This window comes from Trachypithecus francoisi, unplaced genomic scaffold (assembly GCF_009764315.1).
Source record: "Trachypithecus francoisi isolate TF-2019V2 unplaced genomic scaffold, Tfra_2.0 Lachesis_group5, whole genome shotgun sequence".
In the NCBI taxonomy this organism is placed as follows: Eukaryota; Metazoa; Chordata; class Mammalia; order Primates; family Cercopithecidae; genus Trachypithecus; species Trachypithecus francoisi.
Window position 1 is genome coordinate 133,107,287 of NW_022681470.1, and position 21,246 is coordinate 133,128,532.

General features: G+C 50.3%; 1 protein-coding gene across 1 annotated transcript in view; it reads right to left on the reverse strand.

The window, feature by feature from the left end:
* The window catches only part of MYO9B (myosin IXB), a 133,221-nt gene that overhangs the window by 63,416 nt on the left and 48,559 nt on the right, over positions 1–21,246 (reverse strand). The window contains 1 exon segment of the mRNA XM_033199749.1: positions 3,915–4,009. Coding sequence (XP_033055640.1) covers positions 3,915–4,009 — 95 coding nt within the window.

Sequence of the window (21,246 nt, forward strand, 5' to 3'; positions counted from 1 at the left end):
TAATCCCCAGAGCTTTGGGGGGCCAAGGTGGAAGGATTTCTTGAGACCAGGAGTTCAAGACCAGCCTGGACAACATAGTGGGACCCTGTCTCTACGGAATAAAAATAAAAAATTAGCCAGGTGTGGTGGTGTGCACCTGTAGTCCCAGCTGCTCAGAAGGCTGAGGCAGGAGGATCGCTTGACTCCAGGAGTTCAAGGCTGCAGTGAGTCATAATCATGCCATTGTACTCCAGCCTGGGCAACAAAGTAAGATGCTATCTCAAAAAATAAAAAGGGTCTTTGCAGAGGCCATTAAGTTAAAGACGTCAAGATCATCCTTAGTAATCCAGGAAGGCCCTAAATCCAATGTCAAATGTTCTTATAAGAGAAGAGGGGGTCGGGGGTGGTGGCTCACGCCTGTAATCCCGACACTTTGGGAGGCCAAAGCAGGTGGATCACTTGAGGCCAGGAGTTTCAGACCAATCTGGCCAACACAGTGAGGCCCTGTCTTTACTAAAAATAACAAAAATTAGCTGGGTGTGGTGGCACATTCCTATAATCCCAGCTACTTGGGAGACTGAGGCACAAGAATTGCTTGAGCCTGGGAGGCACAGGTTGCAGTGAGCAGAGATAGCACCACTGCACTCCAGCCAGGGCGACAGGGTGAGATTCCGTCTCCAAAAAAATAAAAATAAAAAAATAAAACAGGAGAGAAACAGGCCACCTGCAGACAGAGGCAGAGATTGGAGTAATGTGGCCACAAGCCAAGGGAGCCACCAGAAGCTAGAGGAGGTAGCCAGGATCTTCCCCTAGAGCCTCCAGAAGGAACCAGCCCTGTGGACACCTTGATATCCGACTTCTGGCCTCCGGGATGTTGAGAGAATAATTCCTGCTGTTTCAGCCATACGGTTGTCGTACACTGTCGTACACTGTTATGGCAGTCTCTCCTAGGAAATGCATACAGAAATACTGTGGGAAAAGGGGCGGTGCCCATGCGAGGTCAATCCTGTAGTGTCTGTCCAGAGCCAGCTGGACACCCAGACAAGACAAGGAGGCAGTTTAGTTTTTCCCCAAGGGAGGCCTGGAACTGTAGCAACAGTATCTGTGTCATCTTCCCAACAAGGTACCCTGAATGCTTCCTGTGGGTTAAAAATCTCTGCAATGTGGCAGATAGGATCGTGCAAAAGACGGACTCATGGGAAGAAAAATAAAATCAAAGATAAGAGATGGGGACCTTTGTGCACTGCTGATGGGAAGGTAAAATGGTGTGGCTTCTGTGGGAAACAGTATGGCGGCTTCTTAAAAAATTAAATGGCCAGGCGCGGTGGCTCACGCCTGTAATCCCAGCACTTTGGGAGGCCAAGGTGGGCAGATCACCTGAGGTCGGGAGTTTGAGACCAGCCTGACCAACATGGAGAAACCCCATCTCTACCAAAAATATAGAATCAGCTGGGCGTGGTAGCACATGCCTGTAATTCCAGCTACTCAGGAAGCTGAGGCAGGAGAATCGCTTGAACCCAGGAGGCGGAGGTTGCGGTGAGCTGAGATTGCGCCACTGCACTCCAGCCTGGGCAATAAGAGCAAAACTCTGTCTAAAAAAAAAAAAAAAAAAAACTAACATAGTGTCTGGGTGCAGTGGCTCACACCTGTAATTTCTGGATCACAGGCATGCACCACCATGCCCAGCTAATTTTTTTTTTTTTTTTAAGACGGGCTTTCGCTCTTGTCGCTCAGGCTGGAGTGCAGTGGGGTGATCTTGGCCCACTGCAAACTTCGCCTCTTGGGTTCAAGCGATTATCCTGCCTCAGCCTCCCGAGTAGCTGGGATTACAGGCGCCTGCCATCATGCCTGGCTAATTTAGTAGAGACGGGGGTTTTACCACGTTGGACAGGCTGGTCTTGAACTCTCGACCTCAGGTGATCTACCCGCCTCAGCCTCCCACAGTGCTGGGATTACAGGTGTGAGCCACCATGCCTGGCCTTATATTGTGTATTTTAACCCCCAAAATATGAAGTGAAAAAGGTGGGGTCTTCATGGAGAGAAGGTCAGGGCCTGGAAGACAGGTGGGACAAGTGGCTGTTCCAGGTGTCTCTGATGAACCAGGCACACCCATGTGGGCAGATGGTAGGAGTTGGGGGACCACTGACTGCCTTGTGGGGGCTGAGGCCGAGGGGCCAGAGCAGCCCCTGACATTTGTCAAGGGCCACTCACCCACACCACTGCCTACTGGAACCTGGGCAGTGGGAAAAAAGAATGAAGTCAGAGGCGGAAGCGTTCAGGAGAACAATGTGCCTGCTTGTATCTTGAATATGAACCATCAGTTGAAATGATCATCAGTCAGGTTCAGACAGACAAAATCCTGGGACCTTTACAAATCCCATTGACACAGCAGCCCCTCAAATGAGAATCTACAGTTAGGTGGGAGATCCCTGTGAGTATCCAGGCCTTGGACCCTGTCAGATGGCATCTAAGTACTCATCTATCCATCAATGGATCCATGCATCCACTGATCAAGCCCATCCAATTTACCCATGAATCTATCCATTTGCTAACTGACACATCCACAAATCTCCCCATTTATTCATCCCCCTACCCATGAATCTACCCATCCATCTATGAATAATCCATGTACCTATCCATCCACGAATCCATCCACCCATGAATCCGTCTATCTATCCATCCATCCACCCATCCACACACCCACAACTGTACCCATTTATTCATCCGCCTACCTGTGAATCTATCCATCTACTTGTAAATCCATCCACCCATGAATCTATCTATCCAGCCACTCGTGAATCCACTCATGCATAAACCCACCTATCTATTCATCCACCCACCCATCCATCCATCCATCCATCCACCCACCCATCCATCCACCCACCCACCCACCCATCCATCCATCCATTCATCCATCCATCCACCCACCCACCCATTCATTATATGAATCCACCCATTTACTCATCCACCTACCCATGAATCTACCCATCTACCTGTGATGGATGGATTCATGAGTGTATGGGTAGATCCATTCATGAATCCATCCATCCACCCATGAATCCACTCACTCATTAACCTATCTATCCATCCATCCATCCATCCATCCATCCATCATCCATCCATCCATTCATCCATCCATCCATCCATCCACCCATGAATCCACTCACTCATTAACCTATCTATCCATCCATCCATCCATCCACCCATGAATCCGTCTATCTATCCATCCATCCATCCATCCATCCATCCACCCAGCCACCCAGCCACCCATCCACCCATCCATAAATCTATCCATCCATCTACCTGAAAATCCATTCACCCATGAATCCATCTGTCTGTCTAACCAACCAACCAACGAACCATCCATTCATCCATCCATCCATCCATCCATCCATCCATCCATCCACCCACCCACTCACCCATCCATAAATCTGTCCATCTAACTGAAAATCCATTCACCTGTGAATCCATCTGTCTGTCTAATCAACCAACCATCCATCCATCCATCCATCCATCCATCCATCCATCCCCTCATGAGTCCATCCACCCACCCACCCTTCAGTATTCCCAATGCACAACCACCTCACTTTGCTGCTCTGTACCTGTCATTTTCTGGCTGAAGGGACACATGTTTGGCAAAGGCCAGAGTCTACATCCCTACTGCCTGTGACACCCCTAAGACTTACCAAATTTGAAACTTTATCAAGACAAGAAATGGGCTGTGCTGTTGTCCCCAGCCCCTGCCCACATTTCCTACCTCAACCTACTGCTCCAGACCTTCACCTCAAAGACTTTAAATCACACTCGCTTTCCTGTACAAAGCATAAACATTTGCACAGCCATGATCTCCACATCTCACTCCCATCTGTGTGTCGGGAAGCAACAGCGCATGGGGCCAGCTCCCACCAGTAGGGACCGCAGGGACACTGACTCACCCTCTCACAATGCCACTCTCTAGGTAGCTGACTTGGATGAACTTCCCAAACCGGCTGGAGTTGTTGTTGTGGGCTGTCTTGGCGTTTCCAAAAGCCTGCAACGAAATCAAAAGCAGGTTTTCAGATCAGAAGGATGGAATTTTTCTTTTCTTTCCTCTCATTTTACACTGTGTCTTTATTTTTATTTTGTATTGTTCAATTTATCTATTTTTTCTCTTGGAGACAGTCTCGCTCTGCCACCTGGGCTGGAGTGACACAATCTTGGCTCACTGCAACCTCTGCCTCCTGGGTTTAAGCAATTCTCATGCCTCAGCCTCCTGAGTAGCTGGGACTACAGATGCGCACTACCATGCCAGCTAATTTTTTGTATTTTAGTAGAGATCGGGTTTCACCATGTTGTCCAGGCTGATCTCGAACTCCCGAGCTCAGGCAGTCTGCCCGCCTCAGCCTCCCAAAGTGCATGAGTCACTGTGCCCGGTCTCTATTTTTTCTTCTTCTTTCCTTTTTTTTTGAGATGGACTCTTGCTCTGTCGCCTAGGCTGGAATGCAAGGGTGCGATCTCGGCTCTTTGCAACCACTGTCTCCCAGGTTCAAGCGATTCTCCTGGCTCAGCCTCCTGAGTAGCTGCAATTACAGGTGCACGCTGCCACGCCTGGCCAATTTTTTGTATTTTTAGTAGAGATTGGGTCTCACCATGTTGCCCAGGCTGGTCTTGAACTCCTGAGCTCAGGCAATCTGCTCGCCTCGGCCTTCCAAAATGCTGGGATTACAGGCATGAGCCACCACCCCCGGCCTCTTATTTTTTCTTTAACTGTTCTGGAAAGCAGGGCTACCCAGTAAGCAGAGAGTAGCTCATTTTCTTTCTTTCTTTTTTTTGTTTGAGACAGGGTCACACAACATCACCCAGGCTGGAGTGCAGTGTTGCAATCTTGGCTTACTGCAACCTCTGCTTCCTGGGCTGAAGCGATCCCCCTGCCTCAGCCTCCCGAGCAGCTGGGACTACAGGTACGTGCCACCACGCTCAGCTAATTTTTGTATTTTTAGTAAAGATGGGGTTTCACCACGTTGGCCAGGATGGTCTCGATCTCCTGACCTCGTGATCCGCCCGTCTCGGCCTCCCAAAGTGCTGGGATTACAGGCATGAGCCAGATTGTGACATAATTTGCAAAAACATCATTTTATTTATTTGTTGTCTAAATAAACTTTATTTTTCAACCTTTTTAGTATTATTTTTGAGATGGGGTCTCGCTCTGTTACCCAGGCTGAAGTGTAGTGGCACGATCTCGGCTCACTGCAACCTCTGTCTCCCAGGCTCAAGGGATATTCCCGCCTCAGCCTCCAAGTAGCTGCGACCACAGGCATGTACCACCATGCCCCGCCTTAACTTTTTTTTTTTTTTTTTTTTTTTTTTTTTTTTTTTTTTTTTTTTTTTTTGAGACGGAGTCTCGCTCTGTCGCCCAGGCTAGAGTGCTGTGGCCAGATCTCAGCTCACTGCAAGCTCCGCCTCCCGGGTTCAAGCGATTCTCCTGGCTCAGCCTCCTGAGTAGCTGCGATGACAGGTGTGTGCCACCACGCCTGGCTAACTTTTGCATTTTTAGTAGAGATGGGGTTTTCCCATGTTGTCCAGGCTGGTCTCAAACTCCTGACCTCAGGTGATTTGCCCACCTTGGCCTCCCAAAGTACTGGGATTACAGGCATGAGCCATCGTGCCTGGCCGGTGTTCAAGTTTTAAGTCTCTGACATTAAAAATGGCAATTGCCTGAATTATTTTCAGTTATAATCATTCATCTGATAGGGTAAAGCACACCCTGTGGGCCAAATCTGGTCTGATGCTTGTTTTTTTAATTGCCTGTGAGCCGAGAATGATTTTCACATTTGTAAACGGCAAAACAAGAAACAAACAAAAACCAAAGAAGAATATTTCCTGGTGTGAAAAACCTCTTCAGATTTCAGCGTCCATCAACAAAGTTTTATTGGTATACGCCAGGCTCATTCAATTGTGTTGCAACAGACACCACCATCTAGTCTGCAAAGGCGAAAATATTGCCTATTAGGCTCTTTGCAGCAGGAATTTTGGGCTGATCTGGACTCTGGGCTCAGTGCTGGACACAAGGCAGGGCATGTGGAAGCTCCTTCGAGGAGCCCTACAGTTTGGTGGGAAGATAAGTGGGTTCAAAGAGCAATTTTTTTAAAAATTGGGGTAAAACTAACATAACATACAATTAACCATTTTAAAGTGTACAATTCAGTGGCATTTAGTACATTCACAATGTTGTGCAGCCATCGCCTTTATCTGGTTCCAGAACATTCTGATCCCCCTAAAAGGAGACTGTCCCCATCAGCAGTCCCTCCCCATTTCCCTCTCCTAGTCCCTGACAACCACCAATTTGCTTCCTGTCTCTACGGATTTGCCTGTTCTGGGTATTTCAGGTCAATGAGGTCATACACTGTATGGCCTTTTGTGTCTGGCTGCTGCTTCTTTTTTCTTTTCTTTTTTCTTTCTTTCTTTTTTTTTAATTTAAGAGGCAGGGTCTTGCTCTGCCGCCCAGGCTGGAGTGCAGTGGTGTAATCATAGCTCACCGCAAGCCTCAACCTCCTGGGCTCAAGGAATCCTCCTGCCTCAGCCTCCCAAGTAGCTGGGACCACAGGTGCAGGCCACCATGCTTGGCTAATTTTTAAAATTTTTTGTAGAGACCGCACCTCTCTATGTTGCCCAGGCTGGTCTTGAACTCCAGGCCTCAAACAATCCTCCTGCCTTGGCCTCCCAAAGGGCTGTGATGACAGGCACGGTGGCTCAATGTTTCATTCCTTTTTCACAGGACAATCTTCTTGCTCTGTACCGACGAGTCCACACATACAGGGAAGTGTGTGCAGTGCAGGGAGTGTGCAGGGGTACCCTCTGGGGCCTTCCATGTAACCATCACCTGAATGAAGATGGGGGACACCCACTCTCTGTCCAGCTTCCTGGGGTGCCCCCCCCTTCCCATGAGGGACTTACTGCTCCAGAGTGTTTAAGATGGAGCCCGGGGGGAACTCGAGGCAGGGAAGGTGCCTGGCACAGGACAGAGAAGCTAGGAAGAGGTGGTGGCTGGGGGAAGATGTGGGGCTCTTTTGTTTAGGGAGAAAGAAGATAGGGTGAGGCCAGCAGGATGTGGGCTGTGAGGCCTGGCAGATGAGAGAGAGGCGGCAGAGCTGGTCCTGGGGCCTGGTGTTCCACTGTCCCAGTCCTTGTGACCACTAGGTTTGGGGAAGAGGTGACATGGCAAGGGGAGGGCACAGGGACAGGGGGCACACCCTGGGCATGCCACACGTGGAAAGTCTGGCAGCAGTGATGTTCCCGTTTGAGAGGCTGGGGCGCCCAGGGAGGAGAGGAGAGAGCAAGGCCACAGTGTGAAGGAAGTGGCAAGGCCATTGCCAAGGTCCCATTGTAGGGGGTGGGGAAGGTGGTGGCCAAGCACGCCGGGGAGGCAGAAACCGGAGACACAATGACATAGAGAGAAAGGATCTTCCTGAAGGCCTCATTCCACAGGGGGATGGATATTGGTTGTTATGGACTTCATGTCTGTGGCCCTCACCAAAATTTTTTTTTTTTTTTGAGACAGGGTTTTGCTCTTGTTGCCCAGGCTAGAGCGCAATGGCGTGATCTCGGCTCACTGCAACCTCCACCTCCCGGGTTCAAGTGATTCTTGTGCTTCAGCCTCCTGAGTAGCTGGGATTACAGGCGCGTGCTACTGCGCTCGGCTAATTTTTGTATTTTTAGTAGAGACAGGGTTTTACCATGTTGGCCAGGCTGGTCTCGAACTCCCGACCCCAAGTGATCTCCTCGCCTCGGCCTCCCAAAGTGCTGGGATTAAAGGCTTGAGTCACCACGCCTGGCCCCTGACAAACTTTATATGTTAAAATCTAAGCCTAAGGTGATAGGTTCAGGAGGTAAGGTCTTCGGAAGGTGATGAGGTCACTTACATGGGGCCCTCATGAATGGGATTAGTGCCCTTATAGAAGAGGCCCCCCAGAGAGCTCCCTCACTCCTTCCACCATGTGAGGGCATGGGAAAAAACGCCATGGATGAACCAAGAAGTGGGCTTTCACCTGACACCAAATCTGCCAGAGCCTTCACCTTGGACTTCTCACTTCCAGAACTGTGAGAATATATTTCTGTTGTTTCAGCCACCTGGTCTACATGGTACAGTCATGCACTACACAGCAATGACCATCGAATGATGGACCGCATACATGACGGTGGTCCCATAAGATTATAATACTGTACTCTTACTGTACTGTTTCTATGTTTCCATCCATCCATCCATCCACCCAATCTTTTTTTTGAGACAGGGTCTCACTCTGTTGCCCAGGCTAGAGTGTGGTGGCATGATCATGGCTCACTGCAGCCTCAACCTCCAGAGCTCAAGGTGATCCTCCTGCCTCAAGCTCCCAGGTAGCTGAGACTACGGGCACGTGTCAGCACACCTGGCTTATTTTCTTTTTTTTTTTTTGAGACGGAGTCTCGCTCTGTCGCCCAGGCTAGAGTGCTGTGGCCGGATCTCAGCTCACTGCAAGCTCGCCTCCCGGGTTCACGCCATTCTCCTGCCTCAGCCTCCCGAGTAGCTGGGACTACAGGCGCCCGCCACCTCGCCCGGCTAATTTTTTTATATTTTTTTAGTAGAGACGGGGTTTCACCGTGTTAGCCAGGATGGTCTCGATCTCCTGACCTCGTGATCCGCCCGTCTCGGCCTCCCAAAGTGCTGGGACTACAGGCTTGAGCCACCGCGCCCGGCCTCCTGGCTTATTTTCTTACAGAGAAGAAGTTTCACCGTGTTGCCCAGGCCAGTCTCAAACTCCTGGGCTCAAGCAATCTGCTCACTTTGGCCTCTCCAAGTGTTGGGATTACAGGTGTGAGCCAAAGTAACCAGTCTATCTATCTATTTAGAGACAGAATCTTGGTCTGTCGCCCAGGTTGGAGTGCCGTGGTGTGATCTTGGCTCACTGCAGCCTCGACCTCCTGGGTTCAGGTGATCCTCCTGCATAGGCCTTGCAAAGTGCTAGGATTACAGGAATGAGCCACCAGGCCTGGCCTATGTTTAGATACACAAATATTTACCACTGTGTTACAACTGCCCACAGTATTCAGTAAGGTAACATGCTATACAGGTTTGCAGCCTAGAAGCAATGGGCTATACCTATTTGTTTTTGCTTTTTTTGAAATCGAGTCTCACTCTTGCCCAGGTTGGAGTGCAGTGGCATAATCTCGGCTCACTGCAACCTCTGCCTCCCAGGTTCCAGTGATCCTCCTGTCTCAGCCTCCACAGTAACTAGGACTACAGGTACGAGCTACCACGTCCAGCTAATTTTTGCATTTTAAAATAGAGACAGGGTTTCACTACAGTTTGAGGCCATGTTGGTCTTGAACTCCTGACCTCAGGTGATCCACCTGCCTTGGCCTCCCAAAGTGTTGGGATTACAGGCGTGAGCCACTGCACCCAGCCAGCTACATCTATTTGTATAGGTATACCCTATTATTGGTTATATACTAACACACCTATTAGTATATAACCTACTGACCACCTACAGCCTAAGTGTGTAGTAGGTTATATCATCTAGGTTTGCGTAAGTTCACTTTAGGATGTTTGCATGACCACAAAATCACCCAATGACGCATTTCTCCCGTAGTTAAGCTATGTGTAACCATATTCTGTGACAGTAGCCTGAACAGATTAAGACACTGGCTGACCACTGAGTGGAGGCTTTTGCGGGGCAGCCTGAAGGGGGAAGTCCCATTAAAAATGCAACTGACTGGCTGGGCACAGTGGTCATGCCTGTAATCCTAGCACTTTGGGAGGCCGAGGCAGGAGGATGGCTTGAGGCCTGCAGTTCGAGACAAGCATGGGCAACATGGCAAAACCCCAAATCTAGAAAAAATAAAAAAAATTAGCCAGGTATGCAGCAATCTCATTACTGGGCATATACCCAAAGGATTATAAATCACGCTGCTATAAAGACACATGCACACGTACGTTTATTGCAGCACTATTTACAATAGCAAAGACTTGGAACCAATCCAAATGCCCATCAATGATAGACTGGATTAAACGAATGTTGTACATATATGCCACGGAATACAATGCAGCCATAAAAAAGGATGAGTTCATGTCCTTTGCAGGGACATGGATGAGGCTGGAAACCATCATTCTCAGCAAACTAACACAGGAACAGAAAACCAAACACTGCATGTTCTCACTCATAAGTGGGAGTTGAACAATGAGAACACACGGACACAGGGAGGGGAACACCACACACTGGGGCCTGTGGGGGGTGGGGGGCCAGGGGAGGGATAGCATTAGAAGAAATACCTAATGTAGGTGATGGGTTGACGGGTGCAAGCAAACCACCATGGCATGTGTACATCTATGTAACAAAACTGCACATTCTACACATGTATCCCAGAACTTAAAGTATTAAAAAAAAAAAAAAAAAGAGCCAGGTATGGTGGTGGGTGCCTGTAGTTCCAGTTACTTTGGAGGCTGAGGTGGGAGGATTGCTTCAGCCCAGAAGGTTGAGGCTGCAGCTGCATTTGCGCCCCTGCACTCCAGCCTGGGCGACAGAGCGAGACCCTGTTTCCAAAAAAAAAAAAAAAAAAAAAAAAAAGGATCTGACCATGGAAGGCCCAGATACTCCCTTGGAGAAGGCTCCATTCAGCTGCAAAGCCTCGGGCAGAGTTTGAAGCCTGGACAGTACGGTGGCTGGACCCGTGTGCGGGTCACGCTCCTCAAGGAGCTGGCTGTTTGGGTCACGGGACAAGGAAATAGGGAGGAGCTCGAGATCATGGGAGCACAGAGCCAAGCAGGAAGGTGAGAAGGAGGGGGCCCCAGAGAGAGAGATGACCTGGCCCTCTACAGAGAAGCGGGTCTGGGCAGTAGCCGGGTGCTTTTGGTGGGGGGGACTGGGTCCCCACATAAGCCTTGCTCACCTGTTGATTTTTTTTTTTTTTTTGAGGCAGGGAGACAGGGTCTCACTCTGTCGCCCAGGCTAGAGTTTAAGTGGTGCGACCATAGCTCACTGCAGCCTCAACCTCGACCCCTAGGCTCAGGCGAGCCTCCCATTTCCGCCTCCTAACGAGCTGAGACCACAAGTATACATTACCGTGCCTGGCTAATTTGTTTTTTTTTTTTTTTTTGAGACAGAGTTCACTCTTGTTGCCCAGGCTGGAGTGCAATGGCGCAATCTTGGCTCACTGCAACCTCCGCCTCCTGGGTTCAAGCGATTCTCCTGCTTCAGCCTCCCAAGTAGCTAGGATTATAGGCATGCGCCACCACACCCAGATAATTTTGTATTTTTAGTAGAGATGAGGTTTCTCCATGTTGGTCAGGCTGGTTTTGAACTTCCGACCTCAGGTGATCCGCCCTCCTCGGCCTCCCAAAGTGCTGGGATTACAGGCGTGAGCCACTGCCCCCAGCCTAATTTTAAAAATGATTTTTGTCAACATGAATCTCACTATGTTACCCTGGTTGGTCTGGGGCTCTTGGACTCAAGTGATCCTTCCATCTCGGCCTCCCAAAGTGCTGGGATTACAGGTGTGAGCCACTGGGTCCGGTCTGACCTGCTGAACTTTGAAACAGTCTCTGGAGGGTCTGATGAAACCTGGGGGGCTTGTCGGTGGGCGGGAACCACCAGGGGCTCTGCTGGTGAAGTTGGCTTTCCTGGGTGCCTATGGGACTTTTGGGGGGTGAACCACCCTGTGTGATGGGGGCGTCCTGTGCACTACACAGTGTTGAACAGCATCCCTGGCCTCCACCTACCCGATGCCATCTGGGATAACCAAAGACTGTCTCCAGAGATCGCCAAATCACCCCGGCTGGGAAGCACTGATGTACACAGACGGAAATAAAAGGGGGTTGCAGGGCTGGGTAGTTAGGGCTCACTGGTCCCTCTGTCCCTTCTGTGTAGAATGCAGGCTCCCGTGTGCGCTGCATTCTAGGTGCTGAGGGGATCCCTGTGGTCTTTCTAGGTTTCATTTCCAGCTGTCCAGAGGGTAGCTGGAGAACTGTGTTTTTTGTTGTTGTTTGGAGTTTGCAGTCTCGAGGCACCGACTCCCTCATTTCCTTGGATGCTCACGGGACCCTGCAGGGCCATAGTCTGGAGCTCACGCAGGAAATGAGCTTCAGCCTGGGGCCCGGTGCCCAGGCCTAGGGCCTCCTCCTTACTCCGTGCCTGACAGCACGAAGCCCAGCCTCGCCTATGTGGTCCCATGACCAGACTCTCCTCCCAATCAAGCTCAATTCAGAGATCTGTCAGGCAAACCCTAAAATAAAGTCCCAGGAAGGGGCACAGAAAGCTCCCCTTACTTGGCCTAACTATAAGCAGATGGCGAAGGGATGCCTGTCCTCGAGGGTGAGGTGGGGGGGACAGTCCTGTTGGTTGCCCTGGGGTGTCTGCAGCAGGAAACGGGTCCTCTCTGAGTGGGGTCCCCCCACCTTGGTGTAAAGCCTGGTCTGTGGCAGAGGTGCCCCAGAAATGTACATTCATACCCTAAAGAGCCATAGTGCTCGCTTTAAACCCAGGGGACAAGTCTCTGCAGTGACTTCTAATATCACAGCCAGGCCTGGTGTCTTGGGGACATACGACAGGGAACGCCTTTGGGATATGAGGGGCCCCTCCCACCACCGTGGCTGCCCAAGGGCGGGCTTTCTGGTTCTGCGATTACCCCGTGCACCAATTATCCATGCACACAGGCTGCTCCCAGGCCCGGTGACCTCACGCGTCTGGTATGTGGTCTCAGCACACTGCGACTTTTCAAAGCCCATCTAAAAATATCCGGTTGGTGCTATTATACATCCGAGGGGGAAGTGCGGCCCGGCGCTCGCAGCAAGGGGTGCTATTGTGTTGCTGCTCGGCTGGGCTGGCCAGGGGCTCGCACAGTCTCAAAGCACAAGGGTGGCTGGTGTGCCTGGAGGATCATGTGGGGTCCAGGGTGGACAGGAGGGAGGAAGTGGGACCCTGGTGTCAGCAACTATGCGATATAATCTGGCACACGCACTGGGAAGGCGGATGCCATGGTTCCCCAAGGCTACAAAACCTATAGCACTGGACATGCTCAAAACCAAAAAAGGCCTCTCCTTTCAGAGAAACACATTTTTTTTTCTTTTATAATACAAAAAACATGTTTCTAATATAAGTTGCAAACTTTGGAAAAAAATTATTATCTCACTAGGTCCAGCAATCCCACTTCTGGGTATATATCCAAAGGGAATGACATCAGTGCGTGGAAGAAATGTTTGCATTCTCATGTTCATTTCAGCACTAATCACAATAGCCAAGACGTGGAATCAACCTACGTGTCCATCAACAGATGAATGAATAGGCTGGGTTCAGTGGCTCACTCCTGTAATCCCAGCACTCTGGGAGGCTGGGGCGGGCAGATCACTTGAGGTCAAGAGTTTGAGACCAGCCTGGCCAACATGGTGAAACCCCGTCTCCACTAAAAATACAAAAATTAGCTGGGCGTGGTGGCAGGTGCCTGTAATCCCAGCTACCTGGGAGGCTGAGGCAGGAGAATCGTCTGAACCCAGGAGGTGGAGGTTGCACTGAGCTGAGATCGCGCCACTGCACTCTGGCCTGGGTGACAGAGCAAGACTCTGTCTCAAAAAAAAAAAAAACAAAAAAAACCCCAAAAAAACCCAGAGAGATCCTGCCATTTGCAACATGGATGAAGCTGAGGGATACTATGTTAATAAGCCAGGCGCAGAAAGGCAAATACTACATGATCTCACTCACGTAGAATTTTTAAAAGTTGAACTCATAGTGGGAGAGGGGGGAGGGAGTGAGGGTTGAAAAGTTACCTATTAGGTACAGTGTTTGAGATCTGAGTGACGGGTATATTAGAAGTGCAACCCTAACCACACCCAATATATCCCTGTAACAAAATACACATGTACCCCCACTCCAAAAAAAAAAAAAAAACTCACAGAGGTAGAAAGTAGGGCTGGTGCTGTGGTTCACACCTGTAACCCCCCGGCACTTTGGGAAGCAGAGATGGGAGGATTGCTTGAGGCCAGGAGTTTTGAGACCAGCCTGGGCAACATAGTGACATCCCATCTTTACAAAAACTAAAAAATTAGCTAGGTGTGGTGGGACACACCTGTTGTCCCAGCTACTCAGGAAGCTGAGGCAGGAGGATCGCTTAGGCCCAGGAATTCGAGGCTGCAGTGAATGTGATTGCACCACTGCACTCCAGCTTGGGTGACAGAGCAAGACCCTGTCTCAAAAAAACAGAAGTAGAAAGTAGAATACTGGTTACCGGGGTTGGGGGCAGGGTTGGGGAGATGCTGGTCAAAGGATATAAATTTCAGTTAGAGAGGAGGAATAAATTCAAACAATCTATTGTATAACATGGTGACTGTAAATATTTTTGTATTTTGAAAATTCCTAAGAGAGTAGATTTTAAGTGCTTTCATCACAAAACATGTTGAGTATGTCAGGTAATGCAGATGTTAATTAGCTCCATTGACCCATTCCACAATGTATACATATTTCAAAATGTCATGTTGTAAGTGATGATATATACAACTTTCATCAATTAGAAATAAAACAGGCTGGGCGGTGGCTCACGCCTGTAATCCCAGCACTTTGGGAGGCCGAGGTGGGCAGATCACAAGGTCAGGAGATGGAGACCATCCTGGCGAACACAGTGAAACCTGTCTCTACTAAAGATATAAAAAATTAGCCGGGTGTGGTGGCGGGCGCCTGTAGTCCCAGCTACATTGGAGGCTGAGGCAGGAGAATGGCATGAACCTGGGAGGCGGAGCTTGCAGTGAGCCAAGATTGTGCCACTGCACTTCAGCCTGGGCGACAGAGCGAGACTCTATCTCAAAAAAAAAAAAGAAAAGAAAAGAAATAAAATAAGCCCTGGCGTTGTGGCTCACACCTGTAATTCCACCACTTTAGAAGCCAAGGCGGGTGGATCACTTGAGGTCAGGAGTTCAAGACCAGCCTGGCCAACATGGTGAAACCCTGTCTCTACTAAAAATGCAAAAATTAGCCAGGCGTGGTGGCACGCGCCTGTAGTCCCTCCTACTTGGGAGGCTGAGGCAAGAGAATTGCTTGAACCCAGGAGGTGGAGGTTGCAGTGAGTCAAGATCACGCCACTGCACTCCAGCCTGGGTGAGAGAGCAAGACTCTGTCTTGGAAAAAAAAAAAAAAAGAAATAAAATAAGCCAGGTGCAGTGGCTCACACCTGCAATCCCAGCACTCTGGGAGGCCAAGCAGGAGATCACCTGAGCCCAGGAAGTTCAAGAATAGCCGTGAGATCCTGCGTCTACAAAAAAGAAAAAATTAGCCAGGCGTGGTGATGCATGCCTATAGTCCCAGCTACTCAGGGGGCCGAAATGGGAGGATCACTTGAGCCCAGGAGGTTGAGGCTGCAGTGAGCCATGATTGTGCCATTACACTCTAGCCTGGACGACAGAGTGAGACCCTATTCCCTGCCCCGCCCCACTGCCCGCAAAAAATTAAATTAAAGACAATTTTTAAAAACCTCATGAAAAGTTTATACCACAGAAAAAATCCATAAAGCTACTGGTCATAATTCAGCTTCCCCCCAGTCACGGTTTCTAGGTAAAACTAACGTAGAGGCAGTCTTGCCCCTTCCTCTGACAGGGCTGGCCTAGGCGTGGGTCCAGTGGGGATGCCATGTGCCCACCAGGGACACTGAGAGCTGGAAGAAGTCTGGCCGCCTTCCAAATGCCCCTGCCTCTGAGATTTTTCTTCTGGGCAATTTAAAAAGATTTCTTGAATTGAGAAAGCTAGAGAAGAATTATTCAATGGGGCCAGGTGCAGTGGCTTATGCATGTAATCCCAGCACTTTGGGAGGCCGAGACGGGCAGATCACCTGAGGTCGGGAGTTCAAGACCAACCTGGTCAACACGGTGAAACCCTGTCTCTACTAAAAATACAAAAATTAGCCGGGCATGGTGGCAGGCGCCTGTAGTCCCATCTACTTGGGAAGCTGAGGCAGGAGAATCGCTTGAATGCGGGAGGCAGAGGTTGCAGTGAGCTGAGATCATGCCACTGCACTCCAGCCTGGGTGACAGAGCAAGACCCTGTCTCAAAAAAAAAAAAAAAAAAAAAGGTATTATTCAACGGTACTCACTAACACACGAGCAGGATGCCTTTATTCTCACTATTGTGATGGGGCCTTCCAGTGGCAAGAACGAACGATTGGGCTCAACTCTGAAGATGGCTTGGGCAAGTGGGACTTTATAACCAGGGAGCAGGGTGGGGGTCAGTGGATGGAAAATCACTAAGAGGAAACATTGAGTGTACAGCAGTTTCTAGCTAAACTGACCTAACAGGATTCTTGCTGAAGACAGGCCAGGGTGATCAGATAGTACCTGGGGTATGGGGGAAGATGAGGAGTCCGATCAGACATCAAGGGTGATCAGATCTCAAGGGCAGAGGGTTCCTGTTAAATTGTCTTAGCAGGGTCTCAGCTGAAACTGGATTTTACAGAGAAGTGCTCAGATGGGACTGGGAAAAGGTTCAGAAGTCTAATGTTCGGTCAAGCAGAGAATCTTTGAAAAGAGACATCCAGGGTTGAACGTCCCATGTAGGCAAAAATTCTAGATCTTCTTCGTTTTTTTTTTTTTTTTTTTGAGACCAAGTCTTGCTCTGTCACCCAGGCCAGATGCAGTGGCTCACTGCAACCTCCGCCTCCCAGGTTCAAGTGTTCTTCCTGCCTCAGCCTCCTGAGTAGTACGGAGTACAGGTGTGCACCACCACGCCCGGCTAATTTTTGTACTGGTAGTAGAGACGGGGTCTTGCTATGTTGGCCAGGCTGTTCTCGAACTCCTAGCCTCAAGTGATTCACCCACCTCGGCCTCCCAAAGTGTTGGGATTACAGGCGTGAGCCACCGTGCCTGGCCAAAAATTCTAGATCTTCTGGCCGGGCGCAGTGGCTCATGACTGTAATCCCAGCACTTTGGGAGGCCGAGTTGGGCAGATCACAAAGTCAGGAGATCGAGACCATCCTGGCTAACACAGTGAAACCCCGTCTCTATTTAAAAAAAAATACAAAGAATTAGCTGGGCATAATGGCGGGCGCCTGTAGTCCTAGCTACCCAGGAGGCTGAGGCAGGAGAATGGCATGAACCCGGGAAGTGGAGCTTGCAGTAAGCCGAGATTGCACCACTGCACTCCAACCTGGGCGACAGAGTGAGACTCCGTCTCAAAAAAAAAAAATTCTAGATCTTCTATCTAAAGGATGGCTCTCCTCTTGGTTGGAATGCCTGGTAACATTTTAGGGAGGCCAGGCAGGTAGCTCACACCTGTGATCCAAGCACTTTGGGAGGCCAAGCCAGGAGGATCGCTTGAGGCCAGGGATTCAGGACCAGCTGGGCAACATAGCAAGGCTCTGTCTCTTAAAGAAAAATAACTGGGGCCGGGCACGGTAGCTCAAGCCTGTAATCCCAGCACTTTGGGAGGCCGAGACGGGTGGATCACGAGGTCAGGAGATTGAGACTATCCTGGCTAACACGGTGAAACCCCGTCTCTACTAAAAAATACAAAAATCTAGCCGGGTGAGGTGGCAGGCGCCTGTAGTCCCAGCTACTCGGGAGGCTGAGGCAGGAGAATGGCGTGAACCCGGGAGGCGGAGCTTGCAGTGAGCTGAAGTGAGCTGAGATCCGGCCACTGCACTCCAGCCCGGGCGGCAGAGCGAGACTCCATCTCAAAAAAAAAAAAAAGAAAAGAAAAATAACTGGAAAGTTCGCCAGATCTGGTGGTACACACTTGTAGTCCCAGCTACTTAGGAGGCTGAGGGAGAAGGACTGCTTGAGTCCAGGAGGTTGAGGCTGCAGTAAGCTATGATCGCACCACTGCACTATCCAGCCTTGGCAACAGAGTTAGAACCCATCTGAAAAAACACAAAACAAAAAACCATTCTCCCTAAAACATTTTAGGGAGAACAGTGACTATGACATATCATGACCTGTGGTGAGGAGTGGCCCCCTAGGTGCATATGCTGTGGGATTCAAGACTCCCTCTTTAACTCGCATTCCTTTAAGAGGCAGACTTCCCATCCCCATTTCAGATGAGACGGAGGCACCAAAAGGTCTGCCAGCCTCCCTGAAGTCCAAGAGCAGGAGGCTGATGCGTCCTTGGCTCCCCTGCCCTGATCGGGCGGGTGTGGTGGCTCATGCCTGGGCAGGCCCATGCCCTGCCCACCTGCCCTGACACATTTGGTCACGTTTAGCCACAGCTCAGGTGTCTCGGCCTCTGGGAGCCTCCCTGGACCTGCCTGGACAGAGTGGGCTGCCTGCTTCCCGGAGCCTTGATGCTGTTTCTTTTTGTTGTTGTTGAGACTCCGTCTCGCTCTGTCGCCCAAGCTGGAGTGCAGTGGCACGATCTTGGCTCACTGCAGCCTCCACCTCCTGGGCTCAAGTGATTCTCCTGTCTCAGCCTCCCGAGTAGCTGCAACTACAGGAGCCCACCACCACACCCAGCTAATTTTATTGTATTGTTAGTGGAGACAGGGTTTCACCATGTTGGCCAGGCTGGTCTCAAACTCCTGAGCTCAGGCAATCCACCTGCCTCCGCCTCCCAAAGTGCCGGGATCACAGGTGTGAGCCACTGTGCCCAACCCCTTGATGTTTCTTCCTCCCTCTGCAACATCACTTCTAGGTGAAGCCTCTGCCCCCTGCTCAGACCATGAGTCACACAGAACTTCTGATCTCCCCTGTCTGGTCAATGCCATGCGGGCACCGAGATGAAGGACTGACCAGTATCGCTAAGAGAGGCTGCGGCTGGAGAAAGAACATCTGCAAATATCGAGCCACCACAGAGCCTAAAGAAAGGGGCTGAAAGAGGGAGACTGTCTCCTTGCTTTTCAGTTTGCAGAAGTCCTCTCTCCTTCCAGCTGGGGTAAGGTGGAGACTACCACATGACATTGGCCAGGGCCTGGCAGCCAGCTTGGACCTCCCGTTATTTCTTTCCTGTGTTCTCCAAGTTTCTAGCAGAACTTTCTACCTGAAACAGCACTTGGTCCGAGGCCACGGAGTAGGTGACGCCCTCCCGGGGACACTGACAGCAGTCAGACCCAGATGAGAGCTGTGACCCTGAGCGTGGGTGGTTCAAGCCAGCAGGCGGAGGCCACATCCCAAGGGTGTGCCAGGCTCTCATGGACACAGGAGCACTGTGGGCAGTGCTCTGTCCCAGGAGGCCCGAGGGGCCAGGGGGTTCTGCTCTGCCAGGTCTGGTAATCTAATAGCCATGGGGCAGCCACTGGGAGCTGGGACTGTGCTTCACGGAAATGCCAGGGAAATAAACCCCCAGGTCGTCATGGGGTTGCAGGCTATTTCTTTTTTCAAGACAAGGTCTTGCTTTGTCACCCAGGCTGGAGTACAAAGGAGCGATCCTAGCTCACTACAGCCTCAAACTCCTGGGCTTAAGCGATCCTCCCTCCTCAGACTCTCAAGTAGCTGGGACCACTGGCGCATACCACTGTGCCTGGCTAATTAAAAAAAAAAAAAATTTCGGTATAGACAAGGTCTTGCTATGTTGTCCAGGGTGGCCTTGAACTCCTGGGCTCAAGTGATTCTCCCGCCTCGGCCTCCCAAGATGCTGGGATTACAGGTGTGAGCCACCATGACTAACCAGGTTGCAGGCGACTTCTGCTGAGATGCTTTGCAAGATTCAGTGGGTCCTGGTGGCCAGGGGGAGGGTTGGAGGCTCAAGGCTACTGCTGGGCAATTTGGGCAAATTAGTTCATGGCTCTTGGATTTCAGATTTCTCTCCTGTAAGGTAAGGTTTTAGAAAAATCCCTGCCTTAGCAGATGGAGGATTAAGCAGGATTTTCTGTGTGAACCAGGGGCCAGTGAACTTGTTCTGCGAAGGGGCAGGCAGTGAATATTTCTGGCTCCATCTGCTGTCACCGCTCAGCTCTGCCGATGTGGCAGGAAAGCGATCACAAACAGGTAGGGGCATGGGTGTGGCCACATGGAGGACACCCTCCTGGTACCAGTGCTCTATCAGGGGTCTGCAAAGTGCGGCCAGTCACCTATTACTGTACAGTCTATGTTCTAGGGACAGTTTTCACATTTTAAAAATGCTTAGGGGGTTGGGCGTGGGAGCTCACACATATAATCCCAGCACTTTGGGAGGCCAAGGAGGGCGGATCACTTGAGGTCAGGAGTTCAAGACCAGCCTGGCCAACATGGTGAAACCCCTTCTCTATCCAAATACAAAAGAAATTAGCTGGGTGTGGTGGTGTGCACCTGTAGTTCCAGCTACTTGGGAGGCTGAGGCAGGAGAATCACTTGAACCTGTGAGGCGAAGGTTGCAGTGAGCCAAGATTGTGCCACTGTACTCCAGCCTGGGTGACAGAGCAAGACTCCATCTGGAAAAAAAAAAATGCTTAGGGGAGAAAAAAAGTCAAAACATCAGCCGGGCATGGTGTATCACGCCTGTAATTCCAGCACTTTGGAAGGCTGAGGGGGGTGGGTCACAAGGTCAGAAGTTCGAGACCACAAGGTCAGAAGTTCGAGACCAGCCTGGCCAACATGGTGAAACCCCATCTCTACGAAACTACAAAAGAAATGAGCCGGGCGTGGTGGCATGCACCTATAGTACCAGCTTCTCGGGAGGCTGAGGTAGGAGACTCGCTTGAACATGGGAGGCAAAGGTTGCAGTGAGCCAAGATTGTGCCACTGCGCTCCAGCCTGGGTGACAGAGCAAGACTCCATCTGAAAAAAAAAACCAAAAATGCTTAGGGGAGAAAAAACGTCAAAAGATCAGGCGAGCGTGGTGGCTCATGCCTGTAATTCCAGCACTTTGGAAGGCCAAGGGGGGTGGATCACAAGGTCAGGAGTTTGAGACTAGCCTGGCTAATATGGTGAAACCCCGTTTCTACTAAAAACACAAAAATTAGCCAGGCATGGTGGTAGGCGCCTGTAGTCCCAGCTACTCGGGAAGCTGAGGCAGGAAATCACTTGAACCCGTGAAGCGGAGGCTGCAGTGAGCCGGGATCGTACCACTGCATTCCAGCCTGTGCAACAGGGTGAGACTCCGTCTCAAATAATAATAAAAAAAAAAGTCAAAAGATCTCTGGATGGCTGAAATTTATGTGAAATTCAATTTTCAGCAGCAGCAAATGACGTTTTCCTGGCACACAGCCACATTGGTCTGGGTCTGGCCTAAGCCTGCATTTGAGTTACAATAGCAGAGTCAAGTCATTCTGACAGAGACTGGGTGGCCCCTAGGACCTGTGTGAAATAGACTGTCTGGTTTTTGTGGGAAAAGAGTGGCCGGGGGCCGCTGTTCTGGATCCTCTGTTAAATGCCCCCTT